The sequence below is a fragment of the Chelonia mydas genome, chromosome 21, assembly GCF_015237465.2.
Source record: "Chelonia mydas isolate rCheMyd1 chromosome 21, rCheMyd1.pri.v2, whole genome shotgun sequence".
Lineage (NCBI taxonomy): Eukaryota > Metazoa > Chordata > Testudines > Cheloniidae > Chelonia > Chelonia mydas.
Window position 1 is genome coordinate 1,372,359 of NC_051261.2, and position 21,328 is coordinate 1,393,686.

General features: G+C 44.2%; 2 protein-coding genes, 1 long non-coding RNA gene and 1 pseudogene across 7 annotated transcripts in view; 2 read left to right on the forward strand and 2 right to left on the reverse strand.

Moving 5' to 3' along the window:
- The first annotated feature begins 449 nt into the window (after window positions 1–449).
- BCL2L15 (BCL2 like 15) lies at window positions 450–10,168 on the forward strand. The gene is given in 5 exon segments (XM_043533323.1): window positions 450–1,717; window positions 4,016–4,034; window positions 4,036–4,198; window positions 4,760–4,975; window positions 5,651–10,168. Coding segments are annotated over 5 exon segments (549 nt in total). The 5' UTR covers window positions 450–1,584; the 3' UTR covers window positions 5,669–10,168.
- On the reverse strand, window positions 6,255–12,012 carry LOC122461337 (annotated as a pseudogene).
- A 645-nt stretch (window positions 12,013–12,657) lies between these two features.
- LOC114019450 overlaps window positions 12,658–21,328 on the reverse strand; it is a 36,984-nt gene continuing 28,313 nt past the window's right edge. The window contains exons 4-5 of one of the 2 annotated variants that reach the window (XR_006286791.1): window positions 14,358–14,826; window positions 12,658–13,570 (exon numbers count right to left, since the gene is read on the reverse strand). This is a non-coding gene — a long non-coding RNA (uncharacterized LOC114019450). The remainder of the gene's footprint in view (window positions 13,571–14,357; window positions 14,827–21,328) is intronic. The other variant, XR_006286792.1, reaches the window with a different exon arrangement.
- PTPN22 (protein tyrosine phosphatase non-receptor type 22) overlaps window positions 14,814–21,328 on the forward strand; it is a 32,469-nt gene continuing 25,954 nt past the window's right edge. For all 4 annotated transcript variants that reach the window (XM_043533316.1, XM_027822039.3, XM_043533317.1 and 1 more), the window contains exon 1: window positions 14,814–15,803. In XM_043533316.1, coding sequence (XP_043389251.1) covers window positions 15,717–15,803 — 87 coding nt within the window. In that variant the 5' untranslated portion in view covers window positions 14,814–15,716. The remainder of the gene's footprint in view (window positions 15,804–21,328) is intronic.

The following is a 21,328-nucleotide window of genomic DNA, read 5'->3' on the forward strand; positions in this document are numbered from 1 at the left end:
TTGGACACTGCTATTGATACCTGTGCTAGAGGGCATGTAGCATATATACTCGATGTGCTCCCGTATGTAGTATGCAGTGTAGACATACCCTTAGTGTTCCTCTTCCGGGCCCGCAGTAAACTACACACAGGCTTCTCTCTGTTCAACCTCCACTCCTTAGGGGCTGGGTTTATTAACTTCAGAGTCTCCAGATAGTCTGTGAAGTTCAGCTCAACTGGCTGCTTTTAGTAGGCCACTCCCAACCCTTCCTGGAGTTCTTTTGTTTTCCCCTGTAGTCTGCACCAGGAGCCTCTTGCTCACTGCTGCTGTTACACTGTATGCCACAGTTTCCTGTTCCCCTCTCTTGACAGAGACCAGCTGTCGTCTATCATGTGCCACTGTGAGATTGGTAATGAGGCACAGGTGGGCTGAACCAACTCCCTCTTAAGGCATGTCTACATTGCCCCCCCCCCCCCCAACAAAAAAAAACAAAAAAACCCGAACCCATGGCAGCAAGTCTCAGAGCCCCCAGCAACTGACGCGAGCTCATGTGACGGTTAAAAAGAGCAGTGTAGAAGTGCCCACTCAGGCTGGAGCCCCCACTTTTGGGTTTCAGAGCTCGGGCATCAGTGCAGCTGGGAGCGTCTACACAGCTAGCTGTTTTTAGCTCCAAGCCAGCATCAGCTGACCTAGGTTATGAGACTTGCTGCCGTGGCGTTTTGTCTTTTGTTTTTGTGTGCAGTGTAGATGTACCCTCAGTGTCCATGCTGTGACTCTGAGTTAAGAGCCACACCAGGTTAGACCTCCCACACTTAGGGAATGGCTTCTTCCCTTATAGCCGTAAAACCCCTCTTGTGCTGGTGAAGTGGCTGCTCTTGCTTCCTTGGGAGCAGCAGCGCAGAATTTGCTGTGAAGTCCACTGACAATCTTTGTAGATCTGTTCTCTGCAGTAAGTAAGCATTCAGCAGGTATGGTCACACCAGCAAAACCTCAGATAAGGCTGCCTGCTATAGCTGCAGCTGGGTTTAAGCATAGACTGTAGTCGGGTGTCTCTTATCACCAGCATGCAGGACCTTTCCTGTGTGAGTTGAGCTCACTTAGCCACACCTCTGGCTGCTCTGGGTGATGGGAGCATATTTGCATTATGAAATTATCAGCAAAAACACCCTTGTACTCTGTCAGCAACTCCTCATGTTTACACAGTTACAGGTAACCTGGTTCCAATCTCTGTGTAGACATGACCTTTGAGTCCTAGACTTGTCTTAGGTAGGGTATCCCTTGGTGAATGATGGACTTTGGAAAAACTTCATTCTGGACAGCTGTGTTTTTTTACAGTAAATGGTTATTGTGAAACTTTGCCACACTCACGTGCATGGGAGCAAGACTGAGGGATGAAATAGCCTGTCAGTGCTTTACCCTGCCCAAGGGAGGAGGAGTCTCCCTAAGGCACTTGCCCTTGGGAGTGTGTGACGCATACTGAGCTGACCAGAAAGGAAGAAAGCTTCTGAAGGTTCTATGCACAAACCTTACCCGGAAGAGGAATAGCTGCAGGGACAGCTTGGCTTCTGTTTGAACTTCAGATAATCCCGGGGGGGACGTATTAAAATGAAGAGCCCTAGGACTTTTGAGGAGCAAACCGAGTGCATTGTGGAGGCACTTCTCGCTGATCTCTTAGGGGAAGATGAAGGGACTGCTTTCCACAGTCTGGAGACAGACTCTTTTGCTGAGTCACGCACAGGTAAAGTCACCTGGGACCAAATCTCTGGAGGGAGGCAGGAGGCTTTCTTGGCTGAAGATTCTAGGTAAATGTCCTGTTGGGGGTGTTCCTGTAATGGATAGGGATGAGGGCTGCAGTTTGGGCTGGCAGGTCTCAAGCGAAGCAGGGTTGGCATGGGTCAGTATTTCCATGAGAGTCTCCAGGTGACTGCAAGGAGCGGTGTTGCCCTTCCTTCTCAGTCCACATTGAACCATTTCCCTGATGTGGGACTATGGAGAACTATGCTATTGGAAAGGACACTCTGTCCAATGAGATGCAAAATGGAGATCCTGACTGCTTGTCATTGAAAAGTCCAGGCTGCATCACAAGCATGCAGATTAAATATATTTGTAATAGTCTGTACAGCACCTGGGATTTTTGGATTCAAGTTATAAATGCCAGTAACTTTTTCACTCGCCAAATCTCCATAAAAATAACTTGTCTTAATAGTGATGGGGAAAGTGTAACTGGTCCTGGTAACCAAAGAACTAGTTATCATTAATGTATTGAGTACCAACACTGTACTTGGTTCTTAACAAATAAGGAAGGGTCTGGTCTCCGTCCTGGGGAGTGTACAGCCTAGTTCAGACCCAGCCAAAAGACAATTGGGCCCAGAGAGTGGCTGAGAGTTGGTGCAAGTGGGAGGTGCTGTAAGCATCAAGCAGCATTTGTTTCTCAAAGGTTTCATGGAAGCATGGAGGAGGAAGCTGAAGGAGGAAAGGGAAGTTTGGCCCAGAGGGAGAGTCTCCCATCTGCCTGTCCCCTGTGCTGAGCTCCCATTGGGCTAATGGGTCACATACAAGTCTATTTCCACTGACTGGAGTATTGTGAATACAGCCTGGTGAATGGCTGCAGCTCAAATTAAGTTTTCCTGAACCTGTGGAATCTAGTGTGGGGTTTGAACCAGAGTTCTAAAGGGGGCTGGGGAATGCTAAGCATTAAAATACCCAAATATCTGGAGTAATAAGCAAGCAACTTAGCAATGTAATAAGAAAGGGCAACTAGGACTTACCCAGGCACGGGAGGAGCAGCTAGCAACTGTGCTAGATAAAGTTGCCCAACACTTCCTGTGGCTTACAACTTTGCCAAAGTGTAACAATTTGGATTGACATTTTCAGTGCTGGGCATTTGCCTCAGGCTGAACTGTTTTGGAAAATGTCAAGAAAAAATAGCTATTTCTTCCAGTGTGTTTAGGGAAATGTGTTTTGCCCATCTTAAATTTTTAAAACCATTCCGCTGAGAAGCTCTGGCACCATCCTGCATTGGAGCAGGAACTTGAAACTTGGGCAGAGGGCACATTTGTGTCAGGATTGTGCCTTTTACCATCCCTGTGGCAAAAGAGCCCAAACTGGCCAAATTGTTAAGCCTTTGAAAAATTGCAGTTTGCATGTTTATTAGACACTAAATGGTTTGACAGGTGAATTTGCTTAAGATTCTGCCTGTACTGAGCATATTCCAGCCTGGAAGTACAGGGGATAAGCGGGATTTTTTCTGCAAATGCTGCTCCCAGCTGACTGGGGCTGCTGGGGTACTGGGCACCAAATCACAGAATCTCTCGTTCATGTTGCTCCCCCTGCTGTCTGCCAGGAAGCCTGGAGAAGGAGGAAATAATAAGCTGGGCATTGGGGATGTTGGTAGGAGGATGAGACTAGGGTCTGGAAAGGGTAGTGAACTGGAACATGAACCCATGTCAGGCGGAGGGATTGGGACAAAGAGACAAGGGGCCAGAGAGGGTCAGGCTTGTGGGAGGCCAGGGGCAAGGGCAGAAGAGTCTCACCATTAGACACACTGCCCTTCAGAACCTAGATGTGAACCCAGGAGTTGTGTGTGTTCCTCTACTGTCAACAAATAGCTGTGTTAACCCCTTTGGCAAACTGTGTGTCTCAACCGCATGCTGAGCCTAGTTCTGTTACCAGTTACTCTGTTAACTCAAGTGGTACAGGTCTGTGCTGTGGATCTAAAGATCTGAACCTGACTGATGACCCAAATCAGGCATCAGTATGATTTCACGTGATATTCTGGTTTTTAGTCTTTTGGATTTTTTAATTAGGAACTGTTAGGAAATATTCTGTGATAATATAATTAAAATCGTCCCATAATGTATATGCACAAGGGGTCCAAATTAAGGTTGCATAGGGAATCTTCATCTGGCATTTCCTAACTTCTGTGTGCCTGACTTCACATTCTCTTAACCCAATTTTTTTCATGTAATATAAAATTAAAAAATAAGGAGTTTAGATATGGAACAGGCATTCTTCACCTCAACCACTTGACCTGCAGGTTGTACCTCCTTTCCCTGCTCTCTCTGTCGTCTTAGAACTTCAGCTCTCTGCAGGAGCAGAAGCTTCAAGTACCTTTGATTCGGTTATTATTGCCAGTCATCTGCGGAGACTGGGAGATGAATATAACGAGGACCTGGAGCGGCCTGCCCAGCACATCATTGCCGAGGTGGCTAAGGGAAAGGTAATGCACAAGCACTCTCTTTATGCCAGGGTCTACCCATCTCCTGCAATATGCTGTAGAGCCCCAGCACCTCCTTTCTTAACTGAAGTGCTGTTATGTGAGAGGATGCTTTGTCTTGAAATGGGAGGGGCTGCTCTTGGACAATGGGCAGGGAAGGGGAATGAAGAAGGGGAGCTGTCTGAACAGCCCCAGCCTGTGTTAGCTGACCTGACATGAGCCTGGTCTGAGGCTGGAACTCATCCCGGCCCAGTTTCAATACGAATGCGCATGCACCTCTAGCTCTGAACTCTTTGCAGTCCTAGTTAAATTGGAAACTGTCCCTCCTTCTCCCCCAGCACTATTGTGTGAACTACAATAGCACTGTACAAACATATAGTACATATAGTCTCTGCCCTGAAGATCTTAGTCTGACTTAGATGTACCAAGCAATGCACTGCCCAAGGGGGGTCACCTGCCTCAATCATGGAGCAGAGCAAGCCAGGCCTGGGTAACCCTGTGGGGTTTGAACCAAGACTTATTTTAACAGTGGTATTTTATAAAGCCTCCTCTTGGTGTTTCCAGGTAGAGGAATTTGGAGTCATGGTGCATTCTCTCAGCAAGAGTTGGAGCAGCCTGAATCCTGAGCTGGGCTATGAGAGAGCTTTTCTGGCAGTGTCTGTGAAATTGTTAGTGTACCTTTCCCGGAAAGTTCCAGCTGTGGCCCGTCAAATCCAGCTTGTGCAACTGATTAATGGGAACCGTGAAGTGAGAGGATACATCGAGACCCGTGGTGGCTGGGTGAGTGCTCAAGGATCACTGAAGTTCTTCTGTTGACACTTGTGGCTCTGTTCCTTTGCCAGTCTGCACTGGCTACAGTGTGACCCAGTGTTCTGAGGGCACCATTCATTGCACTTCCAAGGAGGTATCCTAACCCTGTCAGCCTACCTACTCAGCCCTGCAACATGCTATCCTGGGGCATGCCCTGGCATTGCTGGCCACTGACCCCAAAAACACCAGACTGTTCCACCTTGTAGTCCTATGTTTCAGGTGTTGTCTCTGTATCTGAAGCACTGCTGCGTTAAACATCTTGGTGAAATCCTGCCTTCACTGAAGTCAATGGTATGCTTCCTATTGACTTCAACAGGATTTCACTGCTGTCTTAGCACCCTGACAGTCTTAACATTTCTGCCCTAGATAAGTTCATAAGGAATAAAAGTTAATCATATTTAGCACTTTCTAGCTCCTATGGGCTTTACAGACACTTTGTCTCACCGCCTTGTGAGGGTAGGGTTCCCCATTTTACAGCTGAAGAAACTGAGGCCTGGAAAGATGAAGTGACTTGGCCCAGGCCAGAGGGAAGGTTGGCATGCAAGCTGGGAGTAGAATTGGTTTCCCCATTCTGCACTTGGGCCACCTCTCTTACTGCTAGTTCCTTTAACCATTGTTTTTAATTCTTTCTTTCAATTTTTTTAGGAGAACTTTGGAAACTGATGGAAAAGGCTACACTGCCTCCAAGGGAATGAAATGGCAGCTTTCAGTGACTTGACTTAAAACTATTAAACTGTTTTCTGAAAACTGTTTTCCCAGCCATCAGCCTTTCTACTTCCCTCTGCCCTGAAGATCGATACAGTCAGTAATTGGGACACCTCAACATGTAGCTATTCTTCCACACCAGATGTGGCTCTCTTGTTCTTGCACTTATTCATTTATTTACAAATCATTTGTAGGATTGATTTTGTTTCCCTCTAACATAGGCTGTAAATGCAACTTTTAAGTGTGAGGACTCACAATGACACTTTTTTGTTCTGCCAGCTTTGGTGCTGAACTCCTACCCTGCAACCCCAAAGGGAGAGGGAGCCAGAGACGGCTGCCTAGTATAATGCTGGGAAACATGGATGGGCAGGGTGTGAACTGGCTTGAGGGAAAGTAGCTGTGCTGCTAGTTGATTTAATAGGGCAGTTGCCCTTACAGCCTCTCAAAGGAAAGATGTCATTTAAAAATCAGGTTGCAAACAAGTGTCTCTCTCTGTTACTAACACACCCTAGATCACTGGAAGGGAAAGAATATCAATATCCAGTTTGTCATTTTTATGCATTTTATTTGCTATCTGCATTTCTCTCTACTTAGACAATGGCATCAGTTTCACTGGCGTAGAGTTACAGTTACAAGAAGGATTGCTTTTACAAAATTTAAATTTGACAGAAATGTCTCTTTGGGGGATAGAGAGATCTGTTGCCACTCAGAAAACCAGGCAAGAGTTCTGCAGAAGTACTTCGAACTGGATTTGTGACAAAAATCCAATAACTCTGCCATTTTGCTTGTTTTTTGCTAATCTGTAACTAACCCTGAAATCCCCCAAAGGCTTTGCTTTGCTGTCTGTCTGTCCAGGGACACTCAATCTGAGATTTTCACTATTGGTACAGAATCTTTTGCGTGTCTAAGAAGTTTAGGGGGTTTTGCTCCTCTCATATCTGGTTCCCAGTATGAAGTCTTCTCCTTTCTGCCACTGCTGACTCACTCTGGGTGTTTGGGTCCTGTCACCTGGAGAAGTTTCACTAGGAAGTTGCATAAGGTGGAGCAGTTTGGCATAGTGGATTTTTTTTAAAGGCTAATGGAGTTGGAGCCCCTTGACCCTGTCTCCTAGCAGTGATTCCTGGTGGGGCAGGACTAGGTACTCTGGCCTGGATCTGGGGAAGCCTGGCTGGGAAGGGTTGATCCCAAATATACACACAGGCATTCTTTGTCTAGGAACCTTATGTAGGTTTCAGATTAATGTGATGAGCGCACAAGCTAACTGAACCTGTTCTGTGTGCACAGCATCTGTCAAAAGCATTTTTAGAACATAGAGTGCAGCTTACATGCAAAAGAGAGAGTTATAAATGTGACTGGAAACTGTGGATTTTGCATATGTCTTTGTTGCTAGAACAGTCTGTGTATTCAGAGTTTATCAAGACATTGCTTCCTGTATGCTGAATGGTGTACAGAGAAGTGTGGTCTCTTGGGTGACCCAGTGTGCTGGAGGTGTCCAGATGTTCTACTGATAACAGGTCCAGATGACTGCACCCTCCTGTGCCCCGGGGGTAGGCAATATCGCATTGCTGGTGATGGCTTGGAAATTAGACTTCACCAAAGATCATGCGAGTCTCTCTGACCTTCTCTTGGTGGGATGATGGAGGGGGGCACTTCAAAGATTCTGGAAATGAAGTCTTAAAAACAAAATATTTGTTTGTTTTAATCTAAAACCAAAGGATATTTTTATTGTAATGTGCTTTCTAACTGTGTTTGTACCCTGCACTCAAACCCACTCAGAGCAGCCCTGTATGAAACTCAGCAGGTGGTCAGGTAGGATAGATGCTGCATAGCTACCTGCCCTTGTATACAGAAGATCAGCAGAATAATTATAGATGTATCATCCTGGCACATTAGGAGTTGAATCTTGTACTATGGAAAAATAATTTTCCTAGATTCCCATGCAGGTTCCAGATTTGAGTTATACTCATGATCCATGAATAATTTGGGCCTCTTAAATATTTCTTGAATGGGCATCTTTTTTAGTGGACATAAGGGTATGGTTGGGTCAAGCTACAAGCAGGCAGCTCACTCTTAAAGAAGCATGACATTCTCATTTATCAAGGATTTGGGACAAATTTATAATCCGTGGGTACCTTTGATTTTGTTAATACGATTTTACTGGTAGTTTTTTTTTATAATTCAAAGTATCCATATTTTAATCAAATTATCTCCAGGCTTATGGTATATAAAGGAAGAGGAAACAATTGGTACGGTGTCATGACCATGATGTATCACAAGAGCAAAGTATCAGGTTTTTGTAGCAAAGAGCTGCAACTCACTACAGTATTAGTCTTAGGACTCAACTTCTGTTGGTAAATTTTGGTATTTGGTTTTGTTTTTTAAACCTCATGCCAAAACCACATGAGAAAACAGTTCCATTGATATGAACAGAAATGTAAAGCAATTAAAATTTTACACTTAAAAAACTTCAGAAAATTAGTATACCATATGTTAAGAGCTGGGGATCAAAGATTTACTGCTTGGGAGTAAGTATATCAGAGCGCACACTACTGGCAATACCCAGAAGCAGTGTTCTAGAGAGAGCTGCTAGCTTCCAGCAGTGCAGAAGCAGGAAACTGCTTCTGTTTAGTAAATAAGCTTTTTTTTTCTTGATGATAGGTTTAAAAAGCTTCAGTAGAAATGGAAATTGTCTTTATAAATATTATAAAATATTTACAGCAAATAAAAAAAATAAAAACCTACCTAGTCTCTCAAGTCACATTTGAGCATATATTTGTAAAATGCACATTAATAATATTTTAATACCTAGCTTTTATATAGAATTCTACACACGAGCATCCTTTGCTTGACTGTTTGGTAGAGAATTGTAACACTGTTAATTGTGCTATAGAACTGAATGAAAACTGTGTTTACAGTTAAAAGAAACTCACCACTTTTCTATGTCCTGTTGCTCTGAATGATAATTAAAGATGCTACTAGAATAACCAGGAACAACCAGCGCAGAATAGCCCATGGAACTGGGATCCAACTGCTAAGGCAAAAGAGGACAATAAATCATTTTGAGTAGCCACTGTGGAAATACTGGATCTGCAGGTAAAAGATGCTTTTAAGAAACATTTAATACAACAAGCACAAGTTCAACTGGAGGAGATTTTTTTCAAAAATGCCCACGGAATTTAGGAGCGCAAGTCACATTGTTACCATTTGTTTTTCAAACAGCGGTGCTGACTTCTGTTGTCCCATTTGTTGCCCTTACTTCTAAATAGAAACATGGGGATCTCCATAGTGGATCAGAACAATGGTCCATCTAGTAAGGTATCCTGGCACCAGCCGAGGCAAGTAACAGATGTCTTACAGGAAAGTTCAGGGAACCCAGTGAGGCAATTATGGAATATCCTGCCCACCTAGAAGTCTTTCCTTAACCCTGGGCAGTTCAGTGATCAGCCTGTGCCCTGAAGAATATGATCCTCTTTATAATTTATTACAGTCCTTCCTTCTGTAACTGAAAGTTCTCAATGTCCATATACGTGCTTGATCCTTTTTTGAGTCTTGTCAAGCTCTTGTCCTCTCTGACACTTTGATGCAGTGCTCTGACATTTGGATCAAGTTGGCAATTTCATTCCCTATTAAATCTCTTCTGTACTGATTTTCTTTCTATCATGTCTCTTTCCAATATTCCCAGTGTGTCAATCGCCATGGTACCTAGGCACAAATATTCTCACCATGTTAGCTACAGTTTGAAATGTCTTTAGACAGAAATTTCCATTAGGATTTCTGAGAGAAACCCTATCTAACCAGTAGGAACCCACAGTTGTGATGGCTGGTACCTACTCTTCTGTGCCAGGATGACTAGAGGAGTTGGAGCAAGGTGCTGAATAGCCTGTGAAGGGTGTTGAAGGCATCTCAACTGTGAACACTGGGGTTGTTCTTATACAGTTGTATGATTCACCATCTGTAATAAAAACATACAATTGCTTGTATAGAATCCAATGCATATCCACTTGGCATTTGACATTTCATATTCTCCCCTTAAACTACAAGAAGGGCAAAGAAAATAATGTACATTACATTGAACAGTTCTCTAGTTACTTAAGAAAATTAAACCTTCCTGTCTGTTACAGCTAAGGGGCATTCTCCTTTAACTCAAGGGGTAAAGATGTGGTATTTGTGGGAGCAAAATGTCTGACATTCTGTTCCCCATGCTGCAGATGTGCCGGTATTGTTTGCACATGTACTAGGTGTCTAAGGATGAGTACAATAGGCAATATAAGAATGGGGAGACGATACTGCTGTATTTGTAGCTTGATTCCTTTCTGCTTTTGGGGGGTCCATATTTAGTAGGCATAACTTAGTGTGAGAGGAGTTTAACATGTATTTTACAGATTTTTTTTTGCCTATTATTTATTAATCAGTCCATGAAGCTAACACTGAAATAAAAACACTACCTGTTAATTGTAACTGGTACATGCAGTTCTCTTTTGCTGGGGTCAGCACCTCTACTCTTAACATCTGGGTGGATTTGTTCGTTCTGCGAGTTGAAGCTTGGCAGTAATAGCTGTGATTCTCCAGAAGGTCTCCACAGCGAAGCACCAGGTCGCTGCTGTGATGATATTGGTCAGAAAGCTCTTTCTGTACCATGTGTAGTAGACATTAGAGCCTGTGGCTGAGTGACATCTGACAGTCACTGATCTCCCTAGGCAGGATTCACCGGGATGGCTGGTGAGAGTAATAAGGGGTGTGGAGAGAGGCTCTGAAATGGAACCAAGTAGTTGTTCTGGTGAGATGCAATACACAGAAGGGTGTGAAGCACTGTTTGGATTACCCAATCAGACTTTGCTGTAGATATCCCTGTCTAGTTCTAGGCTCTTTCCAAGGATTAGTCTCAAGAGGCCGCATGGCTTCACTGCTGAGTTTAGAAAGAGTGGGAAAGGCAGAGGCATTTACATACTATTGATCCTTGATCAGTGAGTTCACAGTACAAAAGCCTCCATGTGCTTTCGTCACCACACCAGACTGAGATTAATCTCTGGACAAATGTGTGCCAGCTTTGGCATACGTATTTATCTAAAACTGAATAAAATGAGGATTAGCAAGACAAGGTGGGTGAGGTAATATCTTTTATTGGACCAACTTCTGCTGGTGAGAGACAAGCTTTCCAGTCACACAGAGCTCCTCTTCAGGCCTTCTGGATCAGGAAGCATCTGTTAGGATAAGGTGAAGCTGCTACTACATCATGAATTCTGTGATTGAAGGGGATACCATGTATTTTTAAACTTCAGCTCTTCCTCTCATCACTTAAGAAAAGAGGTTGGTTAGCATAGTGGTTAAGGCCCTGGACTGGAACTCAGGACATCTGAGTTTAGTTCCTGGCTTCACCCTAGACTCCATGGGACCTGGGACAAGTCAGGTAGGTCTTGTCTATACGGTATGACAAAGCACACTACAGGGGTTTGAATTCTAAAGGGCACTAACTGGCACAAGTAGACCCTGCTGGCGCACACTAAAAGTTCTCTAGTGTGTATTCATGTAGTACTAGTACTATGTGAATGCACAATAAGGAGCATTACAATTCACACCTCTCTAGTGCACATTGTCGCACCATGTAGACAAGCCTGTGCTCTGTCGGTGTTTTGGTTCTCTAACTGTAAAAGGGGACGGGATTACAGTACCCCCTTTCACTCTGTATTGTCTATTTAGATTGTAAATTCTTCAGGGCAGGGATTGTCTCTTCCTGTGTATTTGTACAATGCATAGCACAACCGGGCTCTGATCTCAGTTGGATATCCTAGATACCACTGGAATACAAACAATGTTTCTGTATAACTGCAGAATACCTCTTGCTACTGAGGTGCTGAGCCACACAGAGCAGCTCTGTTCTTGTTTTGGTGTCATTCTGGCTGTGCTTTCATTAGTACTTTCACTTTTCTGGTTTGGCAACTGCAGTGTTGTTCATTCCCATTTAGCATCAAATGTCTTCTGCAGTTTCCACAGTATGCATCCGATGAAGTGAGCTGTAGCTCACGAAAGCTTATGCTCAAATAAATTGGTTAGTCTCTAAGGTGCCACAAGTACTCCTTTTCTTTTTGCAAATACAGACTAACACGGCTGTTACTCTGAAATAAATCACTACAGGTATCCCATTTTTTTTCAGTCAAGTTATAAAACTAATGAATCTCATGAGACATTACAATGTTTAAAGAATCATTACCTTCAGTTACAGTGAGTTTCACTGCAGTCATATCTGTATATGGCCTTTGTATTCCACACCAATACGTTCCTGAATCATCTTTTACCAGCTGGTGGAGTAGACAGAGTTACTGTTTGTCTTTGCTGTGTTTAAGTCATAAGAACTTAAGAACAGCCGTACTGGGTCAGACCAAAGGTCCATCTAGCCCAGTATCCTGTTTTCCAACAGTGGCCAATGCCAGGTTCTCCCAGAGGGAATGAACATAACAGGTAATCATCAAGTGATCCATCCCGTCACCCATTCCTAGCTTCTGGCAAACGGAGGATAAGGACGCCATCCCTGCCCATCCTGGCTAATAGCCATTGATGGACCTATCCTCCATGAACTTACCTAGCTCTTTTTTGAACCCTCTTATAGCCTTGGCCTTCACAACATCCTCTGGCAAAGAGTTCCACAGGTTGACTGTGCTTTGTGTGAAGAAATACTTCCTTTTGTTTGTTTTAAACCTGCTGCCTATTAATTTCATTTGGTGACCCCCTAGTTCTTGTGTTATGAGGAGTAAATAACACTTCCTTATTTTACTTTCTCCACAGAGTGTGTAAGTGTCAGAAAGTGAATTCTTAGGCTGGACCATGCAAAGACCCATTTCTGCAGAGAGGTCTGTGCAATCTAGACTATGCTTTTAGGTTCTGTGTATTTTACAGCTCTGAAAAATGTTTTTTCTATGTTTTAAATTCGGTGTCCCTTTTTTTCAAAGTTATTAAGTATCCACAGTTCCCTTGACTTCTATTGAAGCTGCAAGTGCTCAGCCTGGATATGACAATATGGAAGATGATACATAAAGCACACTATGTTGTGTATCAGTTAAGGTAGCTGCACATATAACATACCTAACACACCCACCTCAAAAACAAAGAAATTAAAAGCTGTCAGGTAACATTACATACTCTTTGCTACTCTGGCCAGAGATGTGTACATCAGCTGTAACACAAACAGCATGCACCACAACACACTGGGGCCTTAACACTGCCAACCATGCTGGCATCCCCTGCAACAATTTCTCATCACTGCAAACAGAACAGACCTCCCACCCATACTATCTGCCTGGGGAAACACACTTGTTCATGGTTGAGTCAGGGGATGTTGGCAGGTCAGGGAAGAGTTATTGTTGTCTATGATGTATGGTGGGAGTGCTGGCAGTCAGAGGGGTCTGGCTTGGGGGTAGGAGAAGGTATGGACCATTAAATTACTATCACTTTCTGGCTTTTGAGGTTGTGTGTGTGCAGCTGCTTTACACAATCCACAATGTACTGTTTATGTATAAATTCCTGGGTACTCCTGGATATAGAAGTGTCTCCCTCCATGGCTGTGGTTTATTTCACAAACAGCAGGCTCTTCATGAAAGTATCCAGATAGCACAAAAACTGTCAACTTTGTGAATTTCTTCTTACTGCTGAAATTTGGTAAATGTTGACCGAGGGGCTCTGATGTTTCTCACCAAATTTCTTCATCAGATGTTTTGGGGAGCTAGTGGCTGGGAGAAGACCAAGGGGCATGGCTAGAGAACAGGTCAGCGCACTCTCAGAGCTAACAGTTAAAATGTGTACATTTCAGCCATCTAGGAACATTCATGAAGATCCTGTTCTGAAAGTAGCAGTTGCTTTGTTGAGGATCTGCAACAAAGCACAACATGTTATCTATCAGCTATCTGGGGAGGTTCCCCTTTCAAATCCATCTCACCAGGTAATAGCCCTCATAATCACCACACACTGCCCTCCACCCATCTCAGGCATAAATCCATAGTTTCACATACGGGGCTCTGCAAGTACCTCAGTGGGAGAGTTTTATATGCTAATCTACATACAATTTTTAAGTGCTGTATATAATAAAGGAAAGGAATTACTCCTAACCCTAAACATTTCTTTGAATAAAACTACCCCCATGTACTATTTAAGATTCACCTTTCTGCCAAGGTTTGTGTAGATTCACAATGCTATTAAAATGCACATTGACAAAAATGAGACTGTCATAGACAAATTTAAGAAACATGCTATTAAAAATATATGAAAAGAAACCAAACATGAACTACAGAGAAAATTCAAAGGGCCTAAAACTTAACCTATGTGAAATTTCACATCATACTACAAACCTGTAAAGCAAGAAATGAATGGATATACCCATTTCAAGCCATTTACCTGCACTCATGTAGAAAGTGACTGGCACCAGGGAAATTTACCCCAATTTGAAATAGTCTCTTTTTTGCATTGGTGTGGCATGTGTTTGCACCAATGAAGCCACCTCAGTGCAAAACAACCCAGAGCAGAAAAGTCTTGAGTTTGCTCAGGTGTTTGTATGAGATGTGTGATGGTTCAACACTGAAATAAACATATACACACACCTGTGAGCCATGGTTCTCAAAACACATTTTAGAAATTAGCTATGTTGAAATATTTTTCTTACCTGTACATAAAGAAACCCAAAGTACAAAGCAGGTTCTCATCTTGAGTTGAGACCAGTTGCAAATTAGTCTGTACAGGAAATGTCCAGCTCCTAAATGCAACTCTTTGTGAGTTCACTGTTCTTTCTGCCGCCCACTTACAAGAGATTGTTACCAGTAAGTCATGCCTTCTGATGTGGTTTTGAGAAATCCTAACTCCAGAAACTTAGATGACCCCTTCTGTGAACTGGTGATACTGTTCCAGAATTTGGGCAGTTAAACCTCTGTTAGCCTTGTTACATCTCATCCAATCCATCCCCAAAGGCCAATGCAGGGTTGTTCCTACAGTATCTTCTCTGGTATTATGTCCAAAGTTACATGTCTCATGTAAGGAGGCGGTCCATTACTTCCCTATACTGTGCGACACAGCATTTACTGGGCCCAGAATTTACACGTCTCAGCCAACAAACAGCTGGGGGCAGCATCTTCCTACTGCAAAGAGGAACGGGAGTTACTGGCTTTCCAACCATAAGTAGTTTGCTACAAATACAGAAGGAGAGATATTAGGCTTCTGTTTTCGGCCAGACTATCCCTAATGGAATGGTGAACTAAAGATCCATTTTCTGGGATGGAAGCTCTGAGGACTGTCAGTCAAACAGCCTACTTTCCAGGCCCTGCACAGTCTCATAGTGAGTGGCCCCTGTGGATAGTTGTGTAACTTCTACATTCTAATGTAAACCCTTGATCCTGATGTGGCTTTCCAGAGTTCATCCCAGGCCATTTGAAAATGCAGTGACCTCTGAGCATTTCAGGATTTGCTGGAGGAGTCTGGACCTAAGGTGTGATTAATGTGTTTCAGAACCTACACTCCTGGAGAGAGGGCTGTCAAGTCTTTCTCTTAGATGGCTGTTCAGCATAGGGACATTTCCGGTGAGACTGAGAACTACAGATAATGCTGGTGAATGTGGCCAATACTGCCCTGGTTTGCACAGCCAATGCAATTCCCCTTTTTTCTATCTGCGTTATATGGCTCTTTGATCTTAGAGTGGAGCTGACTTCAGAGACGGATATGATGAAGTCTGATGTTGAAGAAAACTGCATAGGTAAGCTTAGTGAGACCACCCAGCTTCCTCTTTCCATAAAGAAATGAGCGCAGTAGTTCACACTCTGAAAAGGAGGCACTAGGGCCCTGAGTTAAGAATCTTGTTTTTTTGTTTTTGACCACACGGGCTGTTACGCACTAATTTCCTTTAAGACTTGCAATGAAGTCAGTAAACCACAGCCTTCAGCAGGCGCTCTCCATGCTGGTGCTTTCCGTTATGATATGCACTTGACATGTCCATCCTCCGCTTGGCCGGACCAGTCTCTCCCTGTCACACAACATGGACCAAAGAGAGATTCTGCTGCAAAACCTGGACAGGGCCCAAAGCAGGAAACTTAACAGAGAGGAGTTTGCAAACGAGTTTTTGGTAAGTCACCTACAGGCACATTTCTGAGTCTAAGCTAATTTTATGGGGAAACTCTCAATTGCTGAAGCAAATTCTGAACTGGGATGTAATGATTACATGTAACACTTTGTTTTTCTACTAAGTCTAGAACAAAAATGGATCTAGAAACAGTGTTAAAGAGAAAAGAGCAGTTTAATAGTTTCCATCCTAAGTGAAGCTGTGTTTAACAATTACCTGATTCGATGCTTCCTGTTTCTTAATTTGCAAATGCACTCGTAGGAATGTAGTTTAATTTTTGCTGCAGGGGGATTAGCTGCTCCACTCCTAATACCACCAGTGGGGGCCACGTCTCTAAATATTTGAAAAAGCCTTTTCCCTTCAGCCATCTATCTGAGAGAAAAGTGTAAACTCAAGTGTATCAGAACTGAAATACCCACTGGGTACCTCAGATGACCACTCAATATGGTTCACACCAGTAACCCATCTTGCCATGTCGAAGAAAACCCAGAAAAGGGATCTGATTGCAGAGAAATTCCCTGACAAATTCTTGCAGGGACTGGTCTAGTCACTATTTCATATTGGCATTTGGGGCCATGGTTAGAGCAGGAAAGAGGAAAAAAGTAATAAACTGGAGGTGTTAAAGAAGGATGTCCGTCCGCTCTCTGCATCACTACGATCCATACTGGCAACTTCTGAGGTCTTGAGCTGTACCAGTTCGCATGGAAACGCACATTTTATCCAACATGAATGCATATGCTGTAATATTTGTTAATCTTTTATTGGACCAACTTCTGCTGGTAACCAAAACAAGCTTTTGAGTTTCACAGAACCTGTTTCAGCTCCATAGAGCTCGAAAGCTTGTCTACATCACCAACAGAAGCTGGTTCAATAAAGGTATTGCCTCACTCACCATGTCCCTCATGTCCGGGAACCAGCGTGGCGAGACTAACACGGCAAGTAGTAGTATTGGCATTTCTCTCTCCCCCTTGAATAAAAGTTCCCTGTTGCTTCAGGTCACCAGCAGCAAAAGCTGCCATAGACCATCTTTGTCCTAATCTACATTTTAGGACCCTTTGGGATACATTTGGCCAGGGGGCTGGGCTCAAGGCTTCCTTGCAGAGTCACATAAGAATGGCCATATTGGGTCAGATCAATGGTCCATCTAGCTGAGGATCCTGTCTTCTTACAGTGGCCAAAGCCTGGTGTTTCCAAAGGAATGAACAGAACAGGTAATCATCAAGTGATCCATCCCCTGTTGTCCGCTCCCAGCTTTTGGCAAACAGAGGCTGGGACACTTCGGAGCATGGTTTTGCATCCCTGCCCATCCTGGCTAATAGCCAGTGATGGACCAAACCTCCATGAACTTATCTAGCTCTTATTTGAACCCTATTACAGTCTTGGCCTTCACAACATCCTCTGGCAGAGTTCCACAGGTTGTCTGTGCATTGTGTGAAGAAACACTTTCTTTTCTTTGTTTTAAACCGGCTGCCTAGTAATTTCATTTGGCGACCCCTAGTTCTTATGTTATGAGAAGAAGTAAATAACACTTCCTTATTTACTTTCTCCACACCAATCATAATGTAATAGTTCTGTTTAATGCACCTATTTTCAAGGCCCCAATCTTCGTCAGCTGGGCATGGGCTTATCAGTGTGGAGGGATTGTCACGTAAATCCAGAATCTCGCGTTTAACAATGACCCAGTCCTAGGAATTTGCAGGAATCGTACTTGGGGATTTACCTAGTTAGTTGCTTTTGGACATACCAGCTGGAGATTGGCCTCCATACTAACCCCACGCTTTGGGTTAGTCCCTGGTGCTCTAGGACAGAGTCCCCACTGTTATTGCTCAGCAAGACTTAGAAACCTCAGAAGGATGGTGATGCTGTCGCAGCCACAAGCCTTCAGCATCCCGGAGGCACTTGTATAACTAGTGACCTGAGTCCCCTTCCATCCTCCCAGGGGAAGGGAAGGGGGCTGTGCATAGCCAAGGCTGCTGGTGAGAATCCAGTCTGCTCAGGTGGCCCCCACATGAGCCAGCCCCCACTATGTCTTCCTAGAGAGGAGTCACTTCAAAGACTTAGGAAAATGTCAGTTGCTCACTGACTATCTCCGGTTCTCAGGTGCCTCTGTCAGAAAGCAGTGATTAATCTGAGTGCTGAGTACCTTGCAGTAACAGTCCAATTGTTCCATGGAAAAAAGCAATGTCACCGGTGGCTAACTTTCCCCACTCGGTCTCTAAAGCTCGTGCTGTATTGTGTGAGGGAGGCTGAGCTATCGGGGGCGTCAGGCCAGGATGAATGTGCTGGTCTCTGGGGAAGTGGGTGTGTAGCTTCTGCACTGCCTGCAATCTGCCAAAAATAGTAGGTAGGAAAGTGTTTTCTCTGGTGCTGGGAAAGGCCTTTCCCAAAGCCCAGGATGGTCCAGACAGCTTTAGATCCTTAGAAGAAAACTGGTAAGGGCCAAACTTTCAAATCTGCTTGCCATGCATGAGCCACAAAAATAAGCCTGTGTCCATTATCCCTGCAAACACCCACTGTGTACAAACAGATGTTTGCACATGCAAATTGTGTAACTGCTGGTGCCAGTGGCAGTACTTGATTTGTGCCCAGATGTTCCATTTGGGCAGCCTCACGCTGAGAAGCTTAACCCTTGCTATTTGCATTTGCAATGTCACAGGTATCAGTCTGCCAAGTTGCCTCACGTCAAGCTCAGTGGTGACAGAAGATGCAGACTAGAAACTAACTTGGCTTGGAGTTGTGGCTTAAAGTATTGGTCCTTCAATGCCAAGTGGCTCTAGTCCCCTTCATTAAAAACATTATCTGGAAGTGGGAGGCAGCACTAAAAGGGGTGCAACCCACAAAGTCCAGCCTTGGGTGCAATCTGCAGCAGGTTTAGGGGAGTTAGAGATCTGGAATCCAGGGAGAACATTCTGCTATTCCCCTGCACTTGGACTTCCCCCTATGTTCCTGTTAATGTGCGTCTGATACGTAAGAGTCCTGTGACTTCTGCAGCCCTGTTACTGACTCATTCTACCCAAATATATGACAATGCTCCTGTCTCCCTCTGACTGTAGAACAACATGACAAGTGACAGCTGTTTCCTTAACTCATCAGATGTTTTAAAGTTAATGTTGACTCTAAAGTTAATTTAGTCTAAAAACTTCTGAATTTCCATGTACAGAATTATTCTCTTGTTAGGGCTTGTCTGCAGCCTCCACACAGCATGTCCTTTTAATCTGTATTGCGAGAGATGCTGGATGGCTTAGGGAATAAGCTACAGGTCTCCAGGTTACTGAGACCCCTCTTGGTAGTAAAGTTATCATTTAAAATTTAACATATAGCAGCACAGATGGACAAGGTGCTGCACTTCGAGTTGAGGGGCGTTGTTCTGTTACCTTCAAGAGGCTTTGGATCAGCCTCAGAGCAAGTAAAGACACAGGCCAAGATTCTCAAAAGTGTCTGGTAATGTTGGGTTCACAATTTAAGATGCCTTCACTGGTCGTCAGAGGACAAGTGCGCCACGCTTTCTGGAAATCAAGCCCCTATGAAATGTGTCAACTTGGGCACCCACAGATTGAATCACACAAAGCCAGATGGGTGTTTGTGGTGAAGCAATATGTAATAAGGTGACGGGGCTATGAGGGCTCCCGTACTGTGTGTAGATCCAGAGGTCTGGTGTTTTATTTACACTAGGGTTATATGGATGAATTTATGAGGGACTGTAGGGAAAGGTGAGTTTTAAGGAGAAAGTGGGAAGTTATGTTTGCTGGTTGCTGTAAGTGTATGTGGCTAGTTGCTATGGAGCGCCCGAAGGAAAGAGGGAAGGAGGCAAACACTGTCATTCTGAATGCTGCCCTGAACTAAACTGTTTAGGAGTGGGATTTGCTCCCTAAAGATCAGTCTGAAAAAGAATTGGAAATAAAATTAATTATAACTCCTTCCATAGTCCTCGTTCCAAAACCCCACACTGCAGATTTCTTTGTCACAAAACACCCCAAATCCAACCAAAATAAAAGCCACAAGTGTGTACAAAAAACTACAAAGTCACTCACCCCATGGAGTCCAGAACAACAGGCCAAAGGGAAACAGGACCATAACAAGTCTATAGTGTGGGCCTTGAAACCAGTCTCCTCCACACCAGCTCATTGCCTCCCTGTGCCTCGTTGCAGCTCTGTGCTAGCTTCACTCAGCCACAATTCAAAGCACAATGGCAATTCCTCATGGCACCACAGGGCCTGTACATCTCCACAGGCAGGTGGACCTGTTAAGAAGGAATCCTTCCCCCTTTTCTGACTGGAGAGCTCTTTGAAACCCAGGTCTTGTAGGTGTGTGGTTGATTGAAGCACGGTGAATGAAAACTTCTTGGGCAGAGTGTTTTCTTCTACCTTTGGACTCTACTGTATTCAACTGTTAGGCTCCCAAATCCTTGGGATGGGGTGGATGGGCTCTGCTTGAGAGTCCTGTGCAACCAGTGGGCTTCATAGCTTGAGAGAAACAATTGAGAGTGAGTGTTGCTGACTTGTTGGCTCAGGAGATTGGTCATGAGATACAGAAGCTTCACCTTCAAGTCTGATTTCAAATCCAACCCAGTTTAGTAGTGATGGAAAGCTCTTACCATCTGATGGCTGTTCAGTGCCGTGAAATGAGTTGGGGTTTAAGTCTGCTTCCTAGTGGGCATGTGTCTGTGTTACTGAAATGACCACCATGACTGGCCTCTTCCTTGGCAGTCTCAGCAGAAGTGCCACAGAGGCTGGTTTTTCCTCCACATCAGGCCTGAAGCAGGCTGGTGCCATGTTTGCACAGCATGGTGTCTGCACAGCATCTGCCCTGGCCCCTGCATGTAAGCAGAGAACTTCAGCCTCCTGGGATGTCTGGCTGGGACTCTTGCTGCTGCTAACAGGCACATAAACAACTTTTTTTTTATTTGGGGATGGAGAAAGAGTTGTTAATAAATAGTAGCTGTTTGAATAATAGTTCTGAGTAATTGGTTTCAGAGTAACAGCCGTGTTAGTCTGTATTCGCAAAAAGAAAAGGAGTACTTGTGGCACCTTAGAGACTAACCAATTTATTTGAGCATGAGCTTTCGTGAGCTACAGCTCACTTCATTGGATGCATACTGTGGAAATTGCAGAAGACATTATTATATACACAGACACCATGAAACAATACCTCCTCCCACCCCACTCTCCTGCTGGTAATAGCTTATCTAAAGTGATCATCAAGATGGGCCATTTCCAGCACAAATCCAGGTTTGGGGGTTGAGAAAACCTGTATTTGTGCTGGAAATGGCCCACCTTGATTTTCATGCACGTTGTAAGGAGAGTGGTCACTTTGGATAGGCTATTGCCAGCAGGAGAGTGAGTTTGTGTGTGTGGTTTTTGGAGGGGGGTGAGGGGGTGAGAGAACCTGGATTCCTGCAGGAAATGGCCCACCTTGATTATCATACACATTGTGAAGAGAGTGGTCACTTTGGATGGGCTATTACCAGCAAGAGAGTGAGTTTGTCTGTGGGGGGGCGGAGGGTGAGAAAACCTGGATTTGTGCTGGAA